The sequence below is a fragment of the Cucurbitaria berberidis genome, assembly GCF_010015615.1.
Source record: "Cucurbitaria berberidis CBS 394.84 unplaced genomic scaffold K460scaffold_2, whole genome shotgun sequence".
NCBI lineage: Eukaryota > Fungi > Ascomycota > Dothideomycetes > Pleosporales > Cucurbitariaceae > Cucurbitaria > Cucurbitaria berberidis.
In genome coordinates this window covers 3,335,518-3,360,243 of record NW_024468936.1, presented here as the reverse complement: position 1 = coordinate 3,360,243, position 24,726 = coordinate 3,335,518, and the positions used below count along the sequence as shown (strand labels likewise).

The 24,726-nt window shown below is 50.7% G+C and overlaps 9 protein-coding genes across 9 annotated transcripts; 5 read left to right on the top strand and 4 right to left on the bottom strand.

The window, feature by feature from the left end:
- Nucleotides 1–486: 486 nt before the first annotated feature.
- K460DRAFT_427193 (uncharacterized protein) lies at nt 487–2,560 on the bottom strand. Its single transcript, XM_040938268.1, has 2 exons — nt 1,083–2,560; nt 487–878 (listed from the first exon to the last, which is right to left on the bottom strand). Exons 1-2 carry the CDS (start codon nt 2,096–2,098, stop codon nt 515–517), a joined length of 1,380 nt encoding a protein of 459 aa, XP_040790755.1. The 5' UTR covers nt 2,099–2,560; the 3' UTR covers nt 487–514.
- A 450-nt stretch (nt 2,561–3,010) lies between these two features.
- On the top strand, nt 3,011–4,646 carry K460DRAFT_277698 (uncharacterized protein; the record flags this gene model as incomplete). Its single annotated transcript, XM_040928196.1, has 2 exons — nt 3,011–3,278; nt 3,352–4,646. The coding sequence occupies 2 exons, from the start codon at nt 3,011–3,013 to the stop codon at nt 4,644–4,646; spliced, it is 1,563 nt and encodes a 520-aa protein (XP_040790754.1).
- A 277-nt stretch (nt 4,647–4,923) lies between these two features.
- Nucleotides 4,924–5,648, top strand: K460DRAFT_68889 (uncharacterized protein). Its single transcript, XM_040938633.1, has one exon. It carries the CDS (start codon nt 5,200–5,202, stop codon nt 5,596–5,598), a length of 399 nt encoding a protein of 132 aa, XP_040790753.1. The 5' UTR covers nt 4,924–5,199; the 3' UTR covers nt 5,599–5,648.
- A 244-nt stretch (nt 5,649–5,892) lies between these two features.
- K460DRAFT_364157 (uncharacterized protein) lies at nt 5,893–7,060 on the top strand. Its single transcript, XM_040932955.1, has one exon. The coding sequence runs from the start codon at nt 6,190–6,192 to the stop codon at nt 6,775–6,777; it is 588 nt and encodes a 195-aa protein (XP_040790752.1). The 5' UTR covers nt 5,893–6,189; the 3' UTR covers nt 6,778–7,060.
- Nucleotides 7,061–7,210: 150 nt separating this feature from the next.
- K460DRAFT_275335 (DNA repair helicase) lies at nt 7,211–12,222 on the top strand (the record flags this gene model as incomplete). The annotated part of the gene is made up of 4 exons (XM_040928034.1): nt 7,211–8,233; nt 8,286–9,838; nt 10,356–11,464; nt 11,516–12,222. 4 exons carry the CDS (start codon nt 7,211–7,213, stop codon nt 12,220–12,222), a joined length of 4,392 nt encoding a protein of 1,463 aa, XP_040790751.1.
- A 165-nt stretch (nt 12,223–12,387) lies between these two features.
- K460DRAFT_333958 (uncharacterized protein) lies at nt 12,388–15,714 on the bottom strand (the record flags this gene model as incomplete). The annotated part of the gene is made up of 6 exons (XM_040930898.1): nt 14,687–15,714; nt 14,426–14,647; nt 13,866–14,372; nt 13,052–13,239; nt 12,632–12,982; nt 12,388–12,577 (listed from the first exon to the last, which is right to left on the bottom strand). Exons 1-6 carry the CDS (start codon nt 15,578–15,580, stop codon nt 12,388–12,390), a joined length of 2,352 nt encoding a protein of 783 aa, XP_040790750.1. The 5' UTR covers nt 15,581–15,714.
- Nucleotides 15,715–16,145: 431 nt separating this feature from the next.
- Nucleotides 16,146–18,461, bottom strand: K460DRAFT_393321 (general substrate transporter). Its single transcript, XM_040935933.1, has 3 exons — nt 17,742–18,461; nt 16,945–17,692; nt 16,146–16,894 (listed from the first exon to the last, which is right to left on the bottom strand). The coding sequence occupies exons 1-3, from the start codon at nt 18,109–18,111 to the stop codon at nt 16,513–16,515; spliced, it is 1,500 nt and encodes a 499-aa protein (XP_040790749.1). The 5' UTR covers nt 18,112–18,461; the 3' UTR covers nt 16,146–16,512.
- Nucleotides 18,462–18,717: 256 nt separating this feature from the next.
- On the top strand, nt 18,718–21,604 carry K460DRAFT_308153 (glycoside hydrolase family 31 protein). Its single transcript, XM_040930097.1, has 4 exons — nt 18,718–19,021; nt 19,074–19,556; nt 19,606–20,715; nt 20,768–21,604. The coding sequence occupies exons 1-4, from the start codon at nt 18,911–18,913 to the stop codon at nt 21,458–21,460; spliced, it is 2,397 nt and encodes a 798-aa protein (XP_040790748.1). The 5' UTR covers nt 18,718–18,910; the 3' UTR covers nt 21,461–21,604.
- A 63-nt stretch (nt 21,605–21,667) lies between these two features.
- Nucleotides 21,668–24,000, bottom strand: K460DRAFT_333952 (uncharacterized protein). Its single transcript, XM_040930897.1, has 2 exons — nt 23,520–24,000; nt 21,668–23,463 (listed from the first exon to the last, which is right to left on the bottom strand). Exons 1-2 carry the CDS (start codon nt 23,853–23,855, stop codon nt 21,712–21,714), a joined length of 2,088 nt encoding a protein of 695 aa, XP_040790747.1. The 5' UTR covers nt 23,856–24,000; the 3' UTR covers nt 21,668–21,711.
- Between the last annotated feature and the right edge of the window lie 726 nt (nt 24,001–24,726).

Below are 24,726 nucleotides of genomic sequence, written 5' to 3'. Positions count from 1 at the left end.
GAATGAAGAGGATTAGAAAGGTTGTCGCCAGAGAAGGCTTTTGTAGGTGTCGAAAGAACCATTTGTGCGAGCTTTTGGTTCGGTACCAGGATATTATACCAGTTAGGAAAAAGATGACGAGATTTGATACCATGGTTTGGCTCGACCTATCCCGGCAAATTCAAAGTCATCACAGATGTCTCCGCACTCGAGTTGCCTCTACAGTATTAGCAACAGGTATTCCTAGGGTGTAGAGCCTTTTCATATCTTCTTTTTTGCTCCTGGGATGTTCTAGGGTTGGAACGTGGCGCCACCTAATACATGTCGATAACTAACAATGATGGATGTTTTGCTGAAGGTATAAGGTTAGAGATAAGATAGGTATATTTTGCTCTTTGATACATCACCAATATGTTGAATACTATAAAATCGACAGTGTTCGTATATAAACCTTAGCGAGTGACTTCTCCCTAAAACACCAAGCAGTAACTTTAACTTTTGAGAGGTGAGAAAAATCTTAGACTGAGAATATTTGTCAGACACGGTGCAAGCGACAATCCATGCACACATCCAATTGGCAACGACGGCACCTGAGGATAAAATTCCTGTGCACCTCATTGCACATCTCGCACTGAAACCTGGTACGCCTTCCCCCAATGATGCGCTCAAACTTCCTACGGCCACGGTGCTCGCAGTCATCGGTGTCGCGAAGCTGCTCCTGAACTTCGGCAACACGGCGCTGACGTTCAGCGGGAGGGAGATATTGAGGTGCTGCTCTGTCGACAACTTGCCGGGCACGCCTAATGAGATTTTCCTCATTCCAAAAGGTGCAGTTGCACTGACCAGGGTTGGTCCATTCAATACCGCAGAGGTAGCAAAATTCTGCGCCGCATAGGCACCTACGTAATGTCAGCCGATATTTCGAGACATGAAATAGCCCGCGAATATGGTACGTTTCAATGCCACAAGCAGAGTCACTGCATATTTACTTGAAGATCTAGACTTCGAATGATGGGTTTTGGCGGAGAAGTCTTGGAGCACGCATATATCGGTCACAAACCGTGGCGACGTTTAGAAAAAGGGATTTTGAGATTAGAACTCACGTCATGTGATTGCAACCTGTATCAATGGCAACTAAGGAGCGACAGGAGAAGCAGCGGCACCACTGCTTCTCCGCCCCAAGCTCCAAGGTAGCCTGAAGTTCTGAGGCGGCTGGACAGTCATCCTCATGACTTGGGTTCGTGCACGTAGCGCAAGTTTTGGCTTTGCAACGGGGACAAGTCGCTTCTCCAGCCACGATATGGATAGGAGCAATAAACCTGCCGCACTTGGAGTTGCTGCAGTATTTCTTGTCTCGAGTTCTCTTCTCGATCTCGGCGTTTTGAAAGTCTTCCATTTCTTCGCTGGCCAGGCTGCTAATAATAAGAGCAGGAGAGATGGCATCGCCACAGCACCGAGGTGGTATATACGCAAGGTTGTGATTCACCACGCCGCGCATGATGAATCGCTTGAGGCAAGGGTCGCAGTACTGGTGCTCACACTTGAGTTGCCTGATATCGGTCAACCGAAAATCATTCGAACAAGCCGTACATTCAAATGTTGGGCGGGCTAATATTCCCAGGGCATCCGCCTGACGCTGAGCGTAGGGAACAGACGGTCCAGCTACACTCTCTGGACTTTCGTAAAGATCGTCGTCGGAAGTGAGAAGTGCAGCAAAGCGACGCACGACCTCGCCTTCAAGGAATTCATTACGCACTTCCTCGGTATATGCAGGAGGTGCCTCGAGCTCAGGGTCATCACTACTCATCTGGACCGCCACACGACGATCTTCATGAGCCTGGGCTTCGGTTTGCGTGATGTCTGCAATGGCCTGAGCATCCGCATCAACAGCATTGGCAATGCTATGAGCAAATTTGACATCCTTCAAGAATGCTAGGTGAACTTCGATCTCGGCAAGATAATTGGCGTACGCAACCTCGAGATCCGGTACTTCGTCAACAGGATACTTCGCCTTGTTAGTTTCTTCACGGAAGTTGATCTCCTCTAGCTGTAGAGCTAGGGCGACGATCTGGTCATCTAAATGGTCTAGATGAGACACTTGCTGGACAGCGACGGACATGTTCGATGGTGTTGAGGGTAAGTGAGAGTACGATCGGTATGTTAAGCAGGAACTGGATGAGAGCTGTTGAGAATTTTGTACGATTAAGGTGCGTTGACCGCTGGATAAGAGGCTTTGCAAAGGAATGCCGGCATTTTATAAAGTGCTACACGGAATGCGGGGCTGGGGAGATCAAACTTGCGGTATGTATGCTGCATGTAGTCTCCCTTGATGACGCTGAAGGCTTGTTAACCGTTGGAGTTCGGAGCTGCTCCAACCAGGCGACTTGTTATCTTGCCGGTGATGAACATCCCCTCATCTGTAATGAGCGAGGTGAAACCATATGGCAAGAGGTTACTGTGAGAGACCCGGCGTCTCTATATAGTACTATGTGTTTGGTTCTGCCGTGGTTGATTTGGGAACGTGACATATCTAATCCTTTGCGGACACGATCGTTAGGATCCGTATGAATACGGAGATGCATTCTCGTCGCCAATGAGTGTGGTAGGATGCCACTTCCAGCCTCTTGCTTTCCAAGATCAGAGTACTATAAAGTATAAAGAGTGGACCTAGGTGGCCATGTTTTGATCGTAGCTTCTTCAGGCTAGAGGACTCTTAATTTGGCCGGGTTGCTGGGCAGGCAGGCGCGATGGAGCTGGTGACATCATTGGCCGTGTTTAGTGTGTTCCTGCAGCACCAACACCACCAATTTCGCGAAACCTGCTGGGGTTGCCCATCACGAAACAGGCGGCTGTCCTCTCTTCTTCCTCCCTCTTCCTCCTTTCTTGGGCCCCTGTATCTGTATTTGTGTAGTCTGTGTCTGTGTATCTTTCCTTCAGTCTTTCGCTTCGGCTACAAGTGAGCAGCTTCTCGTCGCGACAGGCACGCGTCGGCCACCCCCTTTCCTTCAACCAGGACCACCACGCCGCAGACATGGTCTCGCATCGCTCGCAGTGCGCATTGCTCCTCAGTGCGACACTGGGTCTTGCCAATGCCGTTGCATTGCCAGAGGCTACGGCGGCGCCATCCAAAGTCCAAGTCGGCGCCCCCATTGTCACTCCCGCTGCAATCCGGTTCGACGGCCGCCACAGCTATGTGCAACAACGAGACCTCTTGAACCAGATCAAGAGCGGCGTAGACGGCGTTGCGCATTCGTGGGCAAGCGTGCTTGGAACAGATCTCCCCAGCTTTTTTACAGACGGTGGGTACCCTCCCCATTGCTAATGCGACAAAGCTTTCTCTGGGCGAAGCTTGTGCTGACAGGTCATCTCTAGGCATCCCGGGGTGGTTCGATGGCCTTCCCACCGGCACGCAGGTACTCTCCAAGCTCGGCATCGGTGACGATCTGGCTGCGAAGCCCACCGAAGTCCTCAACGTGCCCCCATATGCGAATTGGACCGACCAGGGCTGGAACGTGCGCTTTCACGGCAACGTCTACAAGTTCCCGGACATCAAACAGTCCAAGGTCGATGATCTCGCCAACGTCTTTCTCATCGACACAAGTGTTGACAAACTACCTCCTGACCAGCAGGCCCAGGCACGCAACCTGACGCGATCCATCTACATCGTCCAGCAGGGCAAGAAGAATGTCTCCATGTCACTTGAGCCCGCGCCCAGCCAAGGCGGCGATGGAGAGCCGGGCGGCGGTAACGCCATTACAGCTCCTGGCGGCACGCAGAACTTGACGCTCCCATACGAGACGACGGCTGAAGGCGACTTCGACGTATTCTTACCTATTAAACAAAATGGACTATTAGCCGGCAACGAGACCAACAACGTCCAGCGACTGAATGTCTACACGAATGGTACCTTGAGTGGCAATGCTACTGCCTTTCTTGTCCCTACCGAAGGCATCACCTTCATCTCCGACATCGACGACATCTTGCGCGTCACCAAGATCTACAATCCTAAAGAAGGCCTACTGAACTCTTTTGCTCGTCCCTTCACCCCATGGTTGAATATGCCCGACATCTACGCCAACTGGTCGCGCACGCTTCCCAACAACACGCATTTCCACTACCTGACTACGACTCCCGAGCAAGCGACACGTCTCTACATGGACTTCATCTACAAGACCTACCCCGGCGGTTCTTTTGACACCCGACCCCTTAATTTCTCCGATGGCTCCGCAACACTGACGATCCGCAAATTCCTCCTCACCAAGGTCTTCGAGACCTTTCCGAAAAGAAAGTTCGTCCTAGTCGCCGACACTTCCAACAGCGATGTCATGAAGGACTACCCGCAGCTCGCGCACGACTATCCTCAACAGGTCCAGTGTATCTTCCTCCGCAACACATCGGCTACGGATAGCGAAATGTGGTTCCCGTACAACACTGAGGGTTTTAAGGGCTTGAACAACAAGAGCTACATGTTCTTCCGCGAGCCGAATGACCTGGCTGGTTTGGACATCGCCAACGGACAGTGTCTGAACGAGTCTATTCCGCAGAACGTCACCTTCAAACGACAGGCGGAGCTTCTCGGCATACATGGTGCAGGTGGTAAGCTTCAGGGCAGCGCGACCATTAGCTTCGTTGTAGCGCTTGTCGTTGCCATGTTCATGACATTGTAGCGCTTGACGCCTGTTAGTGGAGAGCACGTTTATCCGAAGTAGCTAGAGGAAAGAGAGGACTAGTACCTCACTGTGATGACTGTACATGGTGCACGGTGTTTTGGGTTAGCTTCGATACCTTCTGGGACTTGATTTTTAAGTTTGCGTTCAGCGGCATAGTCTATTTGTTTTCTGTGCATTTCATTAAGAATAAATACTGTACATTCAAGGTGCGACGTCCTTCCGCAGCGTGGTGCATCAGTGCGTTTTTCCTGTCGCGAATTTTCTCTCGATCCGGCGGCGCAATCGACTCCAATCCAACACTCTCCAACTATCGATCATGTCTTCGAGGGAGCACCTTAAATGTTTCCCTATTGCCACCGATCGACACCATAAAGCCTTGGAACGGTATAACGATGCATTCCGAATTCACGGTCCAGTCTGTGCTGCAAAACGTTAAGAAGTGGAGTCACAACTTGATCGTACGTATTTTCATTCCTTGCTGACAACTCCTAGTTCTATTGCTGGCCAAGGTGACTGACGTCGTTATTGCGTGACTTTTTCTACTAGGAACATGCTTACATTGTTCTTGCTAAAATGGTTACTGGCTGGGTGTTGTAGACTGAGACACTGCCCAGCATCATTATCAGCGCACCTTGACCCCACGATTATTGACAAGCCTGCATCGAGCGACTCTCCATCGCTTTACACTGCCGTCCACTGCCGCCCAACGATGATAGCAACGATAAACGATCTGCAGCTGCATCACCTCTTAACTAGTTATCACGTCCCGGACTGTTCACGTGTATGCGCCAGGCACTTGTGCTCTAGATGCGCCTGGTGCTCTGCGAATATTGTAGCTGTAGCCAGACGTACCGTTGCGTTCGGGGCCGCTTACGCGTATAGATCTCGCCATGTCCGAAATCCGAAGTTCGGTCATACCTGTTTGAGACCTTGGCTTTCACACTGTTGAGGTTGTTAACTTCGATGAGCTAAGTTCGGCCATGTAAAGTCAGACAAAAAGAACGACAACATGCTTCCCGATAACGAACGTGGGAAATTCTTGCGACTATTAATGGCCGCAGTCAAGAGTCTTTGGCAGAGGACATTGCACAATGGAATAGAACACATTCTTTGATCCAGTCAAAGTTGAGATCTTCACGTGTCGTCTTAGAACATGGGCATCGGAGACCTGAAAATCGTCGAGGCACTGCAAAGACCAATCAAGGTGCCGGTAATTGCCTCCGGTTTAACACTTCGACAAAGATGTTTTCGGAAGTAGTTCGCCGATCCCTAGTTGGCTATGCTCGGAAACCCCGAGGGGGTCTAGCCCGGCAAATCAAAATGTCTCACGATCCGTCGCACCCTCTCTAGTATCTTCGATCAGACTTCTATGGTTCATATAAAGACTGCTTCTCTGCTCCCAAAGAACGGGGTACAAACCAGAAAGATATATCAGCAACATCCACTTGAACAAGTTCTATCCACAGAGCCTTGACGTGTGCTTCACAAAGCAAATCTACAACAAATCCATCAAATTATGGAGTGCAATCATTGGTCCAATATGCAGTCTTGTTCGAATCAGGACCCGGAGAAGCAATGTCCTATGGAGATCAACCCGAACATTGGGCGTAGTGACACGAGTAACATCGTGCCTCTACAAAGTCGCTTGGAAGGTCTTCGCATCATCACCCGTTTCGACGTCTCCCCTACACTCGATTATACGACAGACGTGTCTCCTTGCCAGCTCAATTTTCATCCAATCAACCATGGCAGCTACACTCTATCCGATGTGAACGGTGACCAGTCTGATCTCAACACAAGCGACGACGCTAAACTCAAGGCATATCGGCCATTCGCTAAGTATCAGACCGACTACCGCAACTACGATGCGTACCACCCCTCCGAATTGCTGCGCCGACAAGACCCCGAGTCACCCCTTGGCGGCGGACGCTGGATCTGGCCCAGCCGACAGTTCAGAACACGCTCTTTAGAGGACGGCTACAACCATGAAGTCTCACGCCTTTCATCTATCAAAGAAGAAATCTTCAGACCTAGCGCTGCCTTCCACTCCCACTACGCTATGATCTCACGTTCCGACAGCGTAGACAGTACGAATAGTGACCAAATTGGGCAGACTGACGAAGACTAAATCAGACAAACATGACGACGAGTCTTGTCTTCGGTGGGCAACAAACCAGGGAAAGTAAGCAGAAGTAGGCCGAGGTGTCAATATGACAGCAAGTGTGAGTTCAAGTGACCGGGGGATAACCGGGTGAAGGAGCTGTGTATACCATGGAAATGAGTATAAGACTACTCAGGAATAGTGCAAGAGGAGGTGTGCTGTATGGAAGGTCCGTTGATGTTAAGTGAAGAAGAGATATCTTTATCGTAGCTTTTTAATGCAAAAAGTGTTCGCAGAATCTATAGACCTCAAGAAGCATTGTGAACGCGAAGAGTTCGGTGGCAGGACCCGCAAGTGGCGATAATCGTCCAAGCGCATCGAGTTAGCGCACCACGTGAACACCCGTTTTCCCTAGCGCGACGCGTTTCCTGCGTCCGCACCTCCATGACCTCATCCACTTATGGACGACGACCACCACGCGCGGGATTTCCACCACCCGTACGAGCCATATGAGATTCAAAAGGAGTTTATGAATGCTGTCTACGACTGCCTTGAAGATGGCAAAGTCGGCATTTTCGAATCGCCAACCGGAACCGGCAAATCCTTGAGCCTGATTTGCGGATCATTGACCTGGTTACGCCATCACAAGAGACGCACGTTTGAAGAAGGCTTTGCAATTGACGCAGCGAGTAGCGATGAGCCAGCCTGGATCATTGAACACGCGCAGAAGCAAAGAAAGCAAGAAGCACTTCGTCGTAGACAGGAGCTCAATGATCGGATTGCTAAGATCAAGGCGAAGGAGAAGCGTACCAAAGCGCGTTACGAGAACGGAGAGCCAAGCTCTAAAAGACGAAAAGTCGCACCAGGCGAGGCTGACGGGGACGATGGCGAGGCGCAATTTGCCTTAGATGACTACGAAAGCGACACAGAGTCGAATAAGCGAGCGTTAACCGGCACATTTAACGATTCTGGGCTTTCGACGGAGACCCAAGCGCTTATGGAAAAGCTTGGATTCGCTGTCGGAGAGTCGAGGGACGAAGGAGAAGTGCCGGACGAGACAAAGATCTTCTTTTGCTCCCGCACACACTCGCAGTTGACGCAGTTCGCCAACGAACTAGGACGAGTGAAAATTCCCCCGGCAATCACCCCGGAGTCTCACGTTGATGACTCTTATGAGGATGACCTTGTAGAAGATGTGAAACACCTTACTCTTGGCTCAAGAAAGAACCTCTGCATCAATAGCAAGGTCAACCGGCTCGGAAGCGCTACTGCGATCAACGAGCGGTGTCTAGAGCTGCAGCAAAGTACTAGTGCTGAGGGCCGCTGTCCGCATATGGCAACAAAGGAAAATGAGCTTTTGATAGCCGAGTTCAGAGACCATGCGCTTGCCAAGATCAGGGACATCGAGGATCTAGGCTCGCTAGGTAAGAAGCTGGGTGTATGTCCCTACTACGCTTCTCGACCAGCGACAAAGTATTGCGAGGTGAGCATTGCATCTTTAAGGCTGTCTACTATTGGTTTGCTGATTCTCGCAGATTGTGACCTTACCATATCCGCTCCTTCTCCAACGAACAGCTCGTGAAGCGCTTGGACTTTCACTCAAAGACCATGTGATCATCATTGACGAAGCTCACAATCTTATGGATGCTATAGCTGGCATCTACTCCGTCTCTGTGACCCTTGAGCAGGTGCAGCAGTCGCGTGCGCAGCTCGCTGTCTACCTTCAAAAGTTTCGCAACAAGCTGAAGGGCAAGAATCGCGTTTACGTTGCTCAAACTGTGCGGATACTCGATTCGATTATCGGCTATCTACAATCCATCGATGGCACTGCAAAAGTAGCTGACGGTCTGGTTGACATGGCATCAATCATGTCTGGCAAAGGCGTTGACCAAATCAATATCTTCAAGCTAAACACGTACCTGCAGGAGAGCAGGCTCGCACGAAAGGTTGATGGGTACACCGCATACTCTTCGCAAGTATCAGCTGAAAATGGCAGTAATAACCCAAAAAGCGCGACTAAGCAAGGTCCGAGACACACTGTTCCTGTGTTGATGCACGTCCAGGCGTTTCTGCTCTCACTAATGAATCCATCCGCGGAAGGCCGCTTCTTCTATTCGAAAGAAGATGGCTCTAGCATCACGTTAAGATATATGCTTTTAGACCCGACGTTTCATTTCAGAGACATCGTAGAGGATGCGAGAGCAGTCGTGCTGGCGGGCGGTACGATGTCCCCGATGAGCGACTATGAGCAACATCTACTTTCATACCTAAGTCCTTCAAAAATCACCACGCTATCTTGCGGTCATGTCATTCCGACTTCCAACCTTCTCGCCGTACCCGTTGTTAAGACATCGAGCGCCGTAGACTTCGACTTCACGTTCGAGAGCCGCAACAAAGAGAAGACGATAACGGATCTCGGCCTTGGTATGCTCACGTTCGCCCAGCATATTCCGGACGGCCTCGTAGTGTTCTTTCCCAGCTACGCTTACCTTGATACCTGTATCGCAGCCTGGAAACGTCTCTCTCCACCTTCTTCAAATTTGACTTTCTGGGATAGCTTTACCCAAACGAAGCCCGTCTTTCTCGAACAGCGCAGCCAACAGTTGCCGTCTGGCCAAGCCTCATCATCAAAAGAAGCAGCCGTAGACTCTGTCCTTATGGCTTACAGCGCCGCCGTCGCAAGCGGAAATGGCCGTGGCGCCCTCCTATTTGCTGTAATCGGCGGCACGCTTTCTGAAGGCATAAACTTCAGCGACGCGCTCGGTCGCGGCGTGGTTGTCGTTGGCCTGCCGTTTCCCAACCCCCATTCTGCGGAGTGGAAGGCGAAGATGCAGTACATTTCGTCCAAGGAAGCACAGAATGGAGGAGACGGCAAAGCAGCAGCGAGAGAGTACTACGAGAATGCGTGTATGCGCGCTGTGAACCAGTGTGTTGGGCGAGCCATTAGGCATAAAGGAGACTATGCGGCGATTTTGATGTTGGATCGCCGGTATGGGAGTAAGCGCATTCAAGATAAACTGCCAAAATGGATCAGAGGAAGTCTGGTCGATGGAGCGGGTGTCCAGGAGGTTGGAGGGAGGTTGACAAGGTTCTTCGCTGGGAAGAAGTGATGAAATCGCATCGGCGGGCGGAGGATTATCTATGCAGCTGTCACTCAGACTAGTCGCCTCAACGATAGAGCGGAAATACTATCTTACTACACACGCATCTTTCAGTCTACTTGCAAAACACTCGAATAGTCGTTGTGGCTGGTGCATGTGGCGCTATTCAGGTCCAGATTCGGCTTAGACCGAAGCGGACACGGTCTCACCTCCGTGAACGTGCATCGTGTCTTCAATCCTTTCACAGCCCCTGTCTCTCAATCGCTCGGGGTCACCGGAATGCTGACACCTTTCTTTGATGAGCTTGTGTTATTCGAGACGCGGCAGATGCAATGAGTTACGCACAGCCCATACAAATAAGCTACCATATCTCCTCTTCGGCTCTAGACAGGGGTAACGGACGAGGAAGAGGCGAATTCAGCGACATAGTTGCACTTAGTATCCAGTGTGTGTGTGAGGGATCCTTGGCTAAGAAATGCCTTCAGCATGGCGTTCGCGCCAGAGTGAAGAAAGAGGTGTATACACAACCGTTGCGCAGACCGAGGGATCTTCCGCCGGCCTGACAGCGCATGGCAAAGAGGTGTTATTAGTGAATAACGACGACGAGCAAGAAGAAGCGAAAGACCTAGACGTTCCAGTCTACATCGGCTCTGTTCCCACGCCAGAAGATCTCCTCTTCCTACCGCGCGTAGCGGACACAGTCCCTTACGGCGCGTTCCTCGTCGCCATCGTCGAACTCTGCGAGCGCTTCGCTTACTATGGCCTTTCGGGGCCGTTTCAGAATTACATCGCCAACGCCCACGACGATGCGAATGGGCTTCCTGGCGCGCTTGGACTGAAGCAGGCGCGTGCGACTGCGATGACGAATTTCTTCCAGTTCTGGTGCTATGTCACGCCTATCCTGGGCGCAGTGGTGGCGGACCAGTATCTGGGGAAGTACGCGACGATTAAGTGGTTTAGTGTTGTGTACATGGTTGGCATAGCGATTCTGTTTGTCACGAGCTTGCCTTGGAGTATTGAACGGGGAGCAGCGTTTCCTGGGCTCATTGTCGCAATGGTGGTTATTGGGTTGGGTACTGGTGGAATTAAGAGCAATGTTTCGCCGTTGGTTGCTGAGCAGGTGCGGTCTACGAAGCCCTTTGTCAAGACACTGCGCAGCGGGAAGCAGGTCATTGTTGATCCGGAAGTTACAGTACAGAGAGTCTACATGGTGTTCTACATGTGCATCAATCTGGGCTCGATATCAGCCATTGCGACGACAATGCTGGAGCTGCATGTTGGATTTTGGAGCGCATATCTACTGCCGCTGCTCATGTTCTGCGTTGGCTATGTAGTGTTGGTGACTGGGAAGAAGAGATATGTGATCAAGCCGCCACAGGGCGGCGTCATTGGAAATTGCTTTCGTGCACTCTGGATTGCAGCGAGGAGTGGAGGAGATTTGGATAAAGCTAAGCCTTCCTCACAAGAACATGGAATTGGGAAGTCTAAAGTAACCTGGGACGATGCATTCATTGAAGAACTGAAGACTGCACTAGTGGCGTGCAAGGTCTTCCTCTTTTTCCCAATGTATTGGGTTACGTTCTCGCAGATGATGAATAATTTCGTCTCGCAAGGTATTCTCACCCGCATTCGCGCTGTTGTTTCTTGCTGACACATCCTCTTAGCCGGCCAAATGCAACTCCACTCTCTCCCAAACGACATTCTCCCTAACCTTGACCCTATCACCATCATCCTTCTTATCCCAATCATGGACCGGCTGATATACCCTTTCATCCGGACGCGCCTCCACTTCGCCTTCACGCCTATTACTCGCATCACACTTGGCTTTCTCTTCGCTGCGCTCGCCATGCTTTACGCTGGCATCTTGCAAACAGTCATATACGCCGCACCACCGTGCTATTCGCATCCGTTGAAATGCGCCGCTGGCATGATCGAGGGTGGCGGCGGTAGATACAAGCCGAACGAATTACATGTGGCGTGGCAAGCGCCAGCATACATATTAGTCGCATTGAGCGAAATCCTAGCCAGCATTACTGGCCTAGAATTGGCGTATGCCAAGGCGCCCGCCAACATGAAGAGCTTCATTATGAGTCTTTTCCTACTTACATCGGCGGGTGGTAGTGCTCTCGGTATACTGTTAGCGCCGCTTGCGAAGGATCCGCATCAACAGTGGCTATATTTCGGATTGGCGATTGCTACTACCGGGACGGGATGCATTTTCTGGCGCATGTTCAAGGACGTTGATTATGGGCCCGGGAAGGCTGTGCAGAGTGCGGAAGAGGAGTACGAGTTGGTGGAGAGAAGTAGTGCGGATGATGATGGGTACTACAGCGGCAATGAAAATGATGACAGAGCGTCACGAGTTGTTTGAGAACAAAGGAAGAGAAGGAAATGAGAATCGCCGTTGACACTGATCATGATAGAGCGGTAAAGACCCACGCGGGATAAAGAACTCGCAAATCATTATACAAATCGTTTAGGAAGAACTCGGCGATACTATAGCATCTTACTACCAGAAAGTCATTAGTATGTGCTCCTACTCCAGAGTATCATCCTCATGGAACACCAGCGCTCTGACTTCAATACTCTCCCGTCCCTCCTTGTCCTCTGTGCCCGGAACATGGAATGCTGTATGCGGCACGCGCCTCGCCCTCCCATCGAGCTTGGAATCAAAGCACTTGATAAGCAAAACCTCATCAGGCGTCAACCCAGATTTATAGAACCACCTGAAAATGCATGTTAGCCACCATTTTCTTCGACGTACAGGCTCTTCAACTCACCGATGCCCAGCATCATGCTTAACAGCATACGTCTCACCCCTCCGATTCGGATAAATCAACTCAGTAACAACTAAACTGCCATCATCTACACTACTCGCCTCAGCGACCGCCAACGGATCGCGCTGCACCGTCTTAATCGGACGCCACACGTTGATGATTTGCACGCGGCCTTTGAGGATCTTCTCCGCGTCTTCAGGTAAGTGGTGAGGCACGCGCGACAGAGCTGCTGAGTAAGATTGATCAATGTGTACGCGTTGCACCGGCCCGCGTAGGTTGCGGCCTGCAGCTGCGAGGCCAGGGGGCTGGCGCCGGATCGTGTGGTCGAAGATGAAGACGCGGGATGCGCCCGTACTAGGTTAGGCGTCAGTCTCGTATCTTACATTTGGAGATCACGGGTGTATAATAAGTATGAATACGTACACGTCTTTCAGCAGCTGCTCAGTCTCAGCATAGTATCCGCTCTTAATCTTCTCGTCATCTAGAAAGTCCTTCTCTTGCGCACTGTTTCGGTGGAATTGGAAGCCATTGCCATCGAGGGTATACTTGTTTTCGCTGCCTCGTACGTCGCGGATAGTTGCTGGGTGGACTTCAAAGGGGCGGTCATACGTCTCTGGTCGATCCGTGTAGGTTGGCTGTGGCGGCGAGCCGTCGGCATTGGGCTTATAATAGTGCAGCACTGAGTGGACGTCTTGGGGGCCAGAGGTGGTGGAGGGGGCGGTTGATTGGAGTGTTTGGGGAGTGTGGGTTGGTGTTGAGGAAGGAGGGATAACTGCTGCGGTCGCCATACTGAATAGTCAAGTATAGTTTTATCTTGATAGTTAATGCGAAGATATGATTTTGATTGTAGATTATTCCAGTGGTCCCTCCGATTTCTTATACCCGCGTTATGTGAGGTTGATGTTTCACGCGGGATATGTCAGCTATCTAGCTTCCCCGCAGCACGCAATATGGTGAGAACACTGGGTGATTGGATTTGAAATGTTGCCGAGGACGTTGAAGCATCCGTAGATCGTCCGCTGGATTACAGCACAGGAGGATGCGGTTCCAATTGGCTGAAGCTATTATATGCTGATAAACCGAAGGGCGCATGTCTTATCCTAAATGCACATACGAGGTCACGTCACTTGGTGAATTACTCAACACCGTATTTACACGATCAACGTGTGCATTTCTGACATGTTTAGCGTGTTGAAACGCGTCTAGTCTAAATCTCAACGTGAACAAGCGAGGTAACCGTTGTCCCGTCGTCAAGGACGCTTGTTTCCTCTTCCACCCGGTAGCCTTTCCACCGCGGAATGAGCTTGATCCAAACGTACCAGTACAAAAATCCAAAGATGATCACCGAGATGCCGACAACTGCATACGTTGCATACCAGAGCTCACCCTTCTTCCGCCCGCCCTTCGGCGGGAAGAAAGGAGCAGCCAAAAGTGATACACTCAAGACGACACGGAGGACGACAGCGGCCCTCCACGCTCTGAATGGCCGTTTCAGATCTGGTCTCTTATATCTCAGCCACAGCAGTCCAGCGGACGTCGCTAGTGCAAACACTTGACCAGGATAACCCTCTACTTCTAGTATAAAGGAGTATACTTCGCTGGACGGTGGAAGTGCGATGACAAGGAGCGAAGGTATATAGTGCACTATTAGTCCCCCGAGAGGTGCGTTGAAGGGGTGTGAGGATGCGAGGATCTTGGAATAGGGGAGGAAACCCTGGCGGGCGATTTCCTGGTTAAGACGCGCCTGATTGCAGTTAGAATAGCCACCGCCCAAGTCTAGGATTTGCAGAAACATACTAAGGCGAATGTGACGACCATAACATTCCCAGCTCCTGACAATGCCACAGCAAGCGGCAATAACGTCTTTCCTACCCGCGCCCCGAAGACCTTCTCGAAGAACAGCGCCGCAATGAGCTCTCCACTATCCTTGACCTCGTCTAGAGGGACAACGGTGAAGTACGCGACGTTGATCAGCAAGTACAGAATACATGCCGTTACGAGTGCGGTGATGGAAACCGACTTGAGCGTCCGCACCGGGTTTCGCACTTCATTCAGAACGTTGTTGACGTTGTTCAAGCCGGCGAATGAATAGAATACTTTGAACAGAGATGTTGAAATAATGCCCCAGCTCCAGTCTGTGTCCTTCCACAGGTCTGGTCCGGTTGGAAAGTGACTTCTCTTCCCGTCGGGTCCTTGAGGTCGAAGGGCGACGGCGAAAAGGCCAGCAAAGATCATGAAAACAACAAGCCCAACCTTGATCCATCCAAGGAAGTTCTGGATCCTGATACCAGCCGTCCTGAAGCAACCATGTATAATCGTGATCACAGTAAGCAACCCTACAGCCAGGCTCTTCCGCAAGAAATCTGTAGCCTCGATATCGAACGCGTAGAGCGTATACTGCGCGAAAACGATGCAGTTACTTGCTGTAAAGCCTAGCAGCACAGCCTGTGTCGCAACCATTGTGCTCGCTAGGAACCGCGGTTTCCGATACGTGAACTCCAGATAGACCTTCTCGCCGCCCGAACGAGGTAGCATACAACCATACTCTAATCCCACTGCGAGTCCGCAGGCTGCGATGATAGCTCCAACGACCCATAGTGTGAGCGAGAGACCAACGCTTCCGACCGACTTCACAATGACGCCTGGTGTTGCGAATATGCCGCTTCCGATGACACGCGAGATGACGAGGATGTAGGCACTGGGCCAGTTTATGGTCCGCCCGAGGGTTGATGTTTCTGGGAGCACATCGTCTTCGATGGAGCGCGTTGTCCCTTCGCCGACGGTGGTACTGGACTCATCGCCGGAAACAAAGGTCTTATTGCTGTCTGTCGGCGAAGCGGATCGCGACAACAAGGGTTCCTGTTCGTCTGGAGGCATGTTCAAGGTGCAAGTGTTGTTGCTACGTCGTTGTTGCCGTGCATTTGGCTCAAGTGCCACGGGATGATGCTGCATTCCATGATGCGAGTCGGTGCAACGTGTATTCCGAGGCAAGGCATACAATTGTCAGCAGAAGGCATCATCTGCGTCAAATATGTCGCAGGTTCAGGGTATAGATAGTGATGTCGCGTCGTGTCAACAACCGCGTCTTGATTGGTGTTTGGCGTGTTGTGTGACGCGCACGTCATCGTTAGCGGAGTTGACGCGAGCTTGCGGGTGATCCCCCATGCCAACACACGGCTATCTAAAGATAGTTCTTCACAAGCTTTAGCCTCGAGGTTTCTCAAGGGCTTTTAGGCACCCTCTCGAACGAATATATCTGCTTCAATTCTAACACAACCCCAGGACCACTCTGAAAGATCTAAACCTGCGCAGTTCTGCTCAGGCAAGCACCTAATCTGAGGCACCATCGTAAAAATAGTCCTATCGGCAACTCGTACACAACTCCCTATACGCTTCGATATCGCCATTAGTCTGTCCATCTGACTCTCGTGCAAGGCAAGAGCTGCTGTTCCAGGATTCCTAAGCGCTTTTCAGATAGGTATAATGGGCCAAGTTCAATAGTCTCTGACAAAAAAGCATGCAGCAACAGTTCAAAGTTGAAGTTGGAGGTTTCGGATCCTCGCTAGTGATAAGGTAAGGCCGACACGAAGAAAATGAAGGGCCGTTAGGAGGGCGAGGGGAGAGTGAAAAGATGCAGAAAATGCGTATTTTGCGAGATGGGAAAGATCTAAAGCACTTGGTAGGTACAATGCTGTAAGTGGTAGAAGAGGGCGGGAGGCGCACATCATACTATACACCCTAGTTCTCGGTTCCAAGCGAGTAGGTAAGGCACGGGACTGGGCACGGCAGCGACCCGCATTCCTCCCTAACCCAGAAAGGCTTCAAGGGATATAGTAGTTCCACCATGCCGGGGACCCATATGTTAAGAACACATCTTTCTGTACTCAAGTATCTTTCTTCGCCTCTTTATCCTCAACCATTACAACGTCATTGCCATCCTCTTCATGTCCTACTTTCTCCTTCACAGTCGCCAAGTCTGCAACGATAACCTCATCACCAAAGATATTGGCTATCTCTTCGAGCGTTTTGCCCTTTGTCTCCGGGAAAATGAAGAATACGACCACAGCACCGACAAGGTTGGTGCAGATAAACAGCGAGTAATACTTGTATCCGACCTCAGTAAACGCGATAGGCGAGACTTGGTTGAATACAATGTTGATGAGGACGTTGGAGATGACTGAGATGGAGGAACCCTTTGCGCGGATAGCCATCGTCATAATCTCCGGAACGTAGATGTAGTGGATCGAGTTATAGCCAAGAGAATAGCTTTGAGAGATTAGCACGTGGTCTATGAAAGTAGTGATATGAATACTCACATAATGGAAAAGCAGAAAATAAAGGCGATGGTGACGCCCTTTGCAACCGTGTTGCTAGACTTTCCATAAGCGCCGCTAAGGCCCATGACGAGAACCATATCGAGAGACATGATGAGGCCAGTAATCCAGAGGGTCTTCTTGCGACCCCACGTATCGACGTATCTAAGGCAGATTACGTTGGCAATTGGGCCTACAAGGCCGTATACACCAGCCAAGAGTGTAACCATATGGCCAGTCTGACCCAGCCCTTTGTACAGATCGGTCTGATAGTAGTTGATAACATTGACACCTGAAAGCTGCGTGAACGCCTGAACGAGCACGGCAAGCAGGATTCTCTTCCTGTTGCTCTTGGTGGCGAAGCAGTCCTTCCAGCCTGTAGCTTGTTGGCTCTTCTCAAAGCGCAGTTGGTCGCGCATTTGAGTGAATTCAGCTCGAAAGAATGTGTCATCACCAGTATTTCCGTGGAGTCGCTTGATGACCGCATAAGCTTCATCGTCACGCTCTTGTTCGAGAAGCCAGCGAGGAGAGAATGGGAGCCAGAAGACGCCGAGAAGAACGATGATAGCAGGAAGGCACTGGAATGCTAGAGGGAAACGCCACTGGAATTGCCCGTGTGAGTAGGAGCACCCGAAGCCGACCCAGTTGGCGCAAGCGAACCCGATACCGACGAACTGTGCATGGAGGCCGGATATCATACCCCGTTTGTGCGGAGGAGCAATCTCTGAATTGTAGATGGGGATGGTCATATCTCGAAAAGTCAGTGCACGAGCGGTTTTTGGAACTCTGGTACTACTGACTCATTATGCCGACTGCAAAACCACCGATGATACGTCCAGCTATGAGCATGCCAATGTTGATGGACGCGGCTTGAATGATACCAGCGATGAGCGCGACGATGGCTCCAATCATGATGGTCCTTTTACGGCCGAAATAATCGGCAGACCACCCTGCGAAGAAGACTCCAAATACAGAGCCGGCTCCAAACGTGCTGACAAGAGCGCCTTTGAGGGAAGGGGTGAAAGGGTCGAAGTACTCGATAAATGCCTTCTGTGCGATGGTTGTTGAGACGATGCCAGAGTCGATGCCGTACAACAGAGAGCCAACCGCTGCAAACAGGCCACAACCCCAAGTGTACCCATTCACACGCGGCTTGATCGAAGTCGCCATAGCACTGTGGTCGTTGATGACGATGATAAGACGACGTCTAAGGAACAAAGCAATAGAGTGATATGCCAAAGTAGCGTTGCATGGTATGTCCCCGCTATTTATATATTGACCCCCATGGAGATCCCCAGACTACACCGAATCCCTGGAACTAGCTGTCGCAACCGTATGCTTGGAAAAGTTTGCGCGATCGGAAGCCGGCATGAGTCGTGGTGTGCTCTGAGTGAGGCCTAGGGCTCGGTACTTGTACCGAATGTCGTGCACATGATCGGCAGAGAGTCGCATTTAACCAGTTTATCCAGGAGCTGATTTCAGTTCTGATTGGCTATGAAAATTGTTTAGAAGACGAGTTGAGCAAGCGGTTTAAAAAGTCGGGGGATCAGGAGCGGAGTTGCACGCCTTAAATACGAGATGCTTGGCGGAATACTCCACGTTGGAGGCCTGCTTGCGCCTTTAACCGGCCACCTCACGTGTATCTGGGGACTTTATCCGGTTACCGAACATCACCCTTCAGCGCTAAGTCGTTATTGGAGGTCATACGATCCGCTTCAACTCATGATATCGCTTTCGATTGGACCTGGCCAGCTCCTTCTGACTCGATGAGGCCCACATGCGACTGCGAAAATACGAAGACATCTGAAGCTGCACCTCAACCGGTGGTAAGCTGTCTGGTTCGTCTCCACTGATAGGGATCGTTCGGGATCCACCATGGGGAATCGTCGGAAATCTTAAGGCTCTCTATAAGATATGAGGGATTCCAGAGTTGCTATCGTGAACGTCACACGCCCGGATATCAATCGACATGGTGAAGTTCTCTCATGGCTGTTGGCATCCTGCGCCTGACACACTCATTGACTGGGCAGTGGAGACGGTAAAAGCCCAGGCGAGGGAGGATTCGTTGCATTTTGTTACAGTAGGTGTCCAAAATCTCATATACAGGATGCTATCTAACTAATTCACCCCAGGCATCTAAACCCATCAACTTCAGAGGTGATACTCTGAACAACCCAACCTTGACACATCACGTTAGCTCTCCTATCGACAATGTCATCTACCTGTCATCAACGCACTGGAGACAGCAGAAGAGCGTAACCCAAGCGCCAAACTTCGAGTTGTTCCCCAACGGCCAAGAAAAGCATGCAGCTCCCATCACAACGTCCAAGGATGACGAAAGCTTAACATTCAGTGTTGGTGATCTATCGGCCACGGTCAATACGCAGCCCAAAGCATTCGATCTCGTATTCCGCCACAGGAAGAAGCAGCTTACTAAACTTGGATGGAGATCAATAGGCTATGTCAAGGAGGGCACCACGGCTTTGCATCCCAAAGCTAATTACACAGACCCAAACAAGGGCAAGAGATGGGTAACGTATCAGCTGCAGCTAGGCGTTGGAGAAAAGGTGTATGGTTTAGGGGAGCGCTTTGGACCGTTTGCCAAGAACGGACAGGTAAGAAGATGCCATGAGAATGGTCAAGTACATCGCTCACGAGAATTAGACAATCGAGATGTGGAACGATGATGGTGGTACCGGTTCTGAACTCACGTACAAGAACATTCCCTTCTTCATCACATCCGCTGGTTACGGCGTCTTCATTCCCACCTCAAGCTTTGTGTCGCTCGAGATCCAATCCGAGCGCACAACCAGAGTTAACATCGCCGTTCCTGGAGAATCTCTCTCCATATATCTTATCCATGGTTCATCTCCGAAAGACATACTCTCCTCTTACAGCAAGATCACTGGTGCTCCCGCCCTCCCACCAGCATGGACTTTCGGTCTCTGGCTGAGCACATCCTTCACCACCAACTACGATGAAAATACTGTCACTTCCTTTCTCGATGGTATGAAGGAGCGCGACATCCCCGTAAGCGTTTTTCACTTCGACTGTTTCTGGATGCCGGGCTTCGAATGGTGCGATTACGAGTTTGACAAGGACTACTTCCCTGACGCCAAGGGCCAGCTGCAGCGCATGAAAGACAAGGGTGTCCGTATTTGCGTTTGGATCAACCCGTACATTGCACAGGAGAGCTCTATCTTTGACGAGGCAGCCGAGAAGGGCTACTTCATCAAGCGTGGCGACGGTAGTGTGTGGCAGTACGACTTCTGGCAAGCCGGCATGGGTTTTATCGACTTCACCAACCCAGACGCTTGCAAATGGTATCAAGAAAAGCTGCAAAAGCTCGTGGATATCGGCGTCGACTCTTTCAAGACTGATTTCGGTGAGCGCATTCCTACCGGTGACACGGTCTACTTTGACGGCTCGGATCCTGCGAAAATGCATAACTATTACGCATACTTGTATAACAAGGTCACATTCGAGGTATTAGAAAAGAACTACGGGAAGAACAATGCGGCGTTGTTTGCACGATCGGCGACAGCAGGCTGCCAACAATTCCCAGTACACTGGGGAGGCGATCCGTATTCCACCTTTGAAGCTATGGCTGAGACCCTTCGCGGTGGTCTGTCACTAGCGCTCAGTGGATTTGGGTACTGGGCGCATGATATTGGTGGATTTGAAGGAAAGCCCGACCCGGCGCTGTTCAAGCGATGGATCGCTTTTGGATTGTTTTCCTCGCACTCGAGGTTGCATGGTAGTGCATCATTCCGAGTACGTAACCCAGACCTCTTTGCCTTCAAAATTGTTCGCTAACCTCAACTAGGTGCCATGGCTGATCGATGAGACGGAAGAAGCATCCAAGGTGCTCAAGCACTTCGTCTCGATCAAGCACCAACTCATGCCCTACCTATACTCCCAGGCTATCACCACTCACCATACCGGCATCCCTATGCTTCGCGCCATGTTCCTCGAATATCCTTCGGATCCGGCGGTATGGCATCTCGACCAGCAGTACATGCTGGGCGACAGCCTTCTCGTTGCGCCTGTTTTCAGTGAGGATGACACTGTCACTTACTACCTTCCTAAGGGCGAATGGTACGGCATCTTGGACCAGAAGCTCCGCAAAGGTCCCGGCTACGTGACAGAGACGTTTGACTTCTTTACTCTGCCCGTGCTGCTCAAGCCGGGTGGTGCTGTAGCGATGGGCAAAGGGGGTGAGAAGGTAGAGTATGACTGGGCAGATGGCTTCAAGGTGTTGGTAAACATCGAAGAGGGCATGGATGCCACGGTGGACATACCGAATCACGAGACTTTGGGTGAGAGTGTGTTGTCATTGAGAATCAAGGCCAGCGGATCGGAGGCTTCCGTCGACGTTATTGAGGGCAAGTCGAACAGCACATGGGAGCTCGTCGTCGTCAATAGCAAGGTAAATAGTGCTAATGGCGGTGAAGTCTCCAGTGAGGGTGTTGTTTCGGTTGCCCCAGGAGCTTCAAAGGTTGTTATTACGTTGTTGTAAGCATATTGTTGTAGAGAAATATGATTAGCCTGCATGCCTCTATTTTTTCAAGTTGAAGCTGAGGATTTCGCATGCGATGAAAAGCGAGCTTGGCACTCGAAAGAGGTATAGGTACGGCGGGACGAGCCTCTAACTCACTCGGCGGGGCTTGAGTATGCCAAAAATAGTGCTTGAATATGGCCGAAACTAGGATAAATTGCGTAGTTTCGGTAAAATACTTTTTTTTTGGCTTAATCTGCCAACTCCAATCCTCACCACATTCCAAGTTCCTCTCTAGTTGTGAGTGAGTTCTCAGTGCCATGATTGAGAGTGTCAAAGAAGGCATAATCCACGCCCTGTAACGCCCAGTCAGCTGTGCCTGCTATCGGCTCAGGGAACAGTAAGCTTTGGACGTCGAAAGGGTCTTCCATCAAAGCTAGAAAGTCTTTATCTGTTGCTATTGCCCTTGCTTGCGACTCAATTCTGATATTCCCCAAAGATGGCACACTGATGGTGATACTCATCTTATCACCATCCTCTGTCGTATTGTCGCCCTTTGAAACTGCCTGATCACCAAGATCGAAGGACATACTAGCATTGTAGGAGTCGCCGTTTGCAGCGGCAACTTCGATATCAAGCAATCGCTGCAGCATGCTAGCAATTCTGCTTGCTATGGGATCGCTATCGGTCCGAGTCATCTCTTCCATGATCTGGAGTATACGTTCCAGTAGACCACGATCGCCGAGGCGCTGGTGGGCGAGAAATGAAAGGGCGCTTATTGCGTTGTCCAAGCTGTTTCTAAGCTGGCGGGATGCATCGATATGGGCGAGACATAAAGTTGTGCTTGCAATGAAGACAATAAAATCGACACCGCGACAGTAAGCAGCGATAATGTCCAACCCGCGGAAAGCCACGAAGCGTGAGAGTATCTCTCGACTAGCATTCACAGCAGTAATCTTGCTATAATCGTATTTCCTGTCCCCGGAGGATTGCAGCAAGTACGGTAGGTGCAGCTGTACGAGTAGGTGAAAGTGCGTAAACTGAGTCATAATGCGGAACGTCTCGCTAAATGCGTTTGCGTCAAAACCGGAAAGAGACGCCACATTAGGAAATAGCCACCACTTGGCTGGCATCGAGGCGGCAGCATCCTGAAGTTGCTTATCTATTTCGTGTGTAGCTTTAAGGTTGAGCAAGTCTTGGCTGTTTCGCTGGATAATGAGCCCTCCGACTGCTGCCTCGATTCGCTCCATGCGATCCATCGGCGCACAGCCCTTCAGAGCTTGCGGAGTAGCAAATGGACTTTCTTGAGAGCCCTGCGGTAAGCCGAGAGTAAGCGAGAGGTAGCGGTCTGACATGACCAGACGAGTCCACATGTACTCTGGGTTGACACGTTCTCGGGTCTGGACGTCAAGCAAAGTGGGCGACGGGAGTTTGCCTAGTGGTAGCCCAATCATTTGTGCCATGCCCATGGCCCGTCGGTTTGTAAGCCACGCCTGACGAAGCTTGCCACCGTTGTTTCGATACATGCTTTCGATCATAATGCATTCAATGCCCTCGATCGAAGCAACGAGGTCGTCGTTGCTAGTAACCAGTCTGCTTGATGTCTCGACCATGTGAGACATGACTTCACGGTAGTTTGGGCATGTTTCACTAAGGAATTTCCCGGACTCTGGCGGAATGCCTTGCAAGAAGGAACCTAGTAGTAAGAGTTTACGGGCTAGCAAAACCGGATGAGACCCTGGTGGAGGCAGCTGTAGCATTTCGCGTGGTGAAGCCGTATCGTTGCTCAGGAGACTCGAGTATGGTAAGCATACCGTACCGTGGAAAAGCATTGGGGTTCCGACAGTGATGCTTGTCATCAAATCCAGCTCACGCTGAGTCGGCCAAGCAGCAAGAAGGGCGCCACACAATTCATCGTGGCTACTATTGGCATGATAAAGCAAGTCTAAGTTTGGTCGGGTACTAGGGGTTAGTAAATCGGGAGAGGCAGTTGCCGCGTGACGTGAGTTGTTGCTGATGCTACACTTTTCTGTCGTGAGCTACGATAAATACGTAAAGGCTCCGCGTTCGGCTGGCTTACCATCTTCGGTACTTTTGCATTTTGCGGCTGATGGGTCACCAAACCCGGCGAATTAGTCTTAGCTTGCTTAGCTAGTTGTTCGACCAACGCTTCTTCTAGGTTTAGGCTGCCTGCCTTGCTGTCGTCCACCTCCCTCTCGAGATAATCCATTTCCTGGCCGATACACAAAGTTTGCCGGCTCTTGCAGCCATCACAGCTAGTCTCAGTTGAGGCGACAAAAGTACACCTAACCTTCCGGCGCTTACACTCCCAGCAGCTCTTCGTGCCCCTACGGATTTTCCTTTTCTTGAGCCTCGGTGGGCTTTCTCCCTCTCTTTCGAAGCTCGGGTATCTCATTGGTAGGATTAATATAAAACAAAGGGAGACCAACACGCGCAACGAGACTGAAAGTGAAGCGAAACGCTCTACTGGTGGAGCCTAACGACTAGTAACGCTGAGCGGCATTGAAGATTGGCAGATTTCAGCTTCTGTTTGGAAAATGGGAAGCTGCGGTGGATTTTGGAAGACTGAACGCCGCGGTCGAGGTTGTTACGAAGGCTTACTAAGGTACCGGTAATGGTGAAGTCCCGTTCCGCCGCGGCGGACGAATGCGCACACCCCGCCATCAGCCTGAACCTCACCCGACGTGACAAGCATCGTTAAAAGTTGCAGTCTACGTAACTATATCCTTTTAGTAACAGAGACCCTATTCCAGCGCGTCCCAATATTACTACCATGCAACCCCGAGAGCAAGTAAACACGCAACTTTTTAACCGTAGACGCACATGTACACCGCTTAGCCGTAATAGTTCTATTCCCAGGGCTTAGGGAGAGAGGAGCCTTTACCACATCGAGCACTGGAATTGTTTTTCACATTGCCTAAGACTAGATGAGTAATAAACGTGCGATTTGAAGTAAATCTTGGGTTCCAGGATGAGAAGTTTCTCTTTTTAAGCATTGTAAACTATAATCTCAAGAATATCAAGATAGGCTAGCTTCTAGAGCTCTATAATTCACAGGCTTCGTTTCAGTGAGTTGGTAGTTCTCACCAAGTAGTCTGCCCAGATCCTTGAAGTTTTTGTACTCGACGTCGTGTGAAAGAAAGGTCTCTTGCTTCGGGCACAAGAACGACAATGCCAAGCACCGCGGAGGAGCGTTCAAACCCGCATATCTCACTATCTCTCCTAGCGCAAAGGTTTTATTAGAGGTTAGTGCTTGTAAGCCCTTA

Coding starts and splice junctions, on each gene's coding strand:
- K460DRAFT_427193 (XM_040938268.1), bottom strand. CDS start 2,098: ATGTCCGTCGCTGTCCAGCAAGTGTCTCATCTAGACCATTTAGATGAC. Junction 879..1,082: donor ACAGGTTGCAATCACATGAC/GTGAGTTCTAAT, acceptor GACATTACGTAG/GTGCCTATGCGGCGCAGAAT.
- K460DRAFT_68889 (XM_040938633.1), top strand. CDS start 5,200: ATGCTTACATTGTTCTTGCTAAAATGGTTACTGGCTGGGTGTTGTAGA.
- K460DRAFT_364157 (XM_040932955.1), top strand. CDS start 6,190: ATGCAGTCTTGTTCGAATCAGGACCCGGAGAAGCAATGTCCTATGGAG.
- K460DRAFT_393321 (XM_040935933.1), bottom strand. CDS start 18,111: ATGGCGACTTCGATCAAGCCGCGTGTGAATGGGTACACTTGGGGTTGT. Junction 17,693..17,741: donor TTTTGCAGTCGGCATAATGA/GTCAGTAGTACC, acceptor TGACTTTTCGAG/ATATGACCATCCCCATCTAC. Junction 16,895..16,944: donor ATTTTCTGCTTTTCCATTAT/GTGAGTATTCAT, acceptor AATCTCTCAAAG/CTATTCTCTTGGCTATAACT.
- K460DRAFT_308153 (XM_040930097.1), top strand. CDS start 18,911: ATGGTGAAGTTCTCTCATGGCTGTTGGCATCCTGCGCCTGACACACTC. Junction 19,557..19,605: donor CGTTTGCCAAGAACGGACAG/GTAAGAAGATGC, acceptor CACGAGAATTAG/ACAATCGAGATGTGGAACGA. Junction 20,716..20,767: donor ATGGTAGTGCATCATTCCGA/GTACGTAACCCA, acceptor AACCTCAACTAG/GTGCCATGGCTGATCGATGA.
- K460DRAFT_333952 (XM_040930897.1), bottom strand. CDS start 23,855: ATGAGATACCCGAGCTTCGAAAGAGAGGGAGAAAGCCCACCGAGGCTC. Junction 23,464..23,519: donor ATGCAAAAGTACCGAAGATG/GTAAGCCAGCCG, acceptor ACGACAGAAAAG/TGTAGCATCAGCAACAACTC.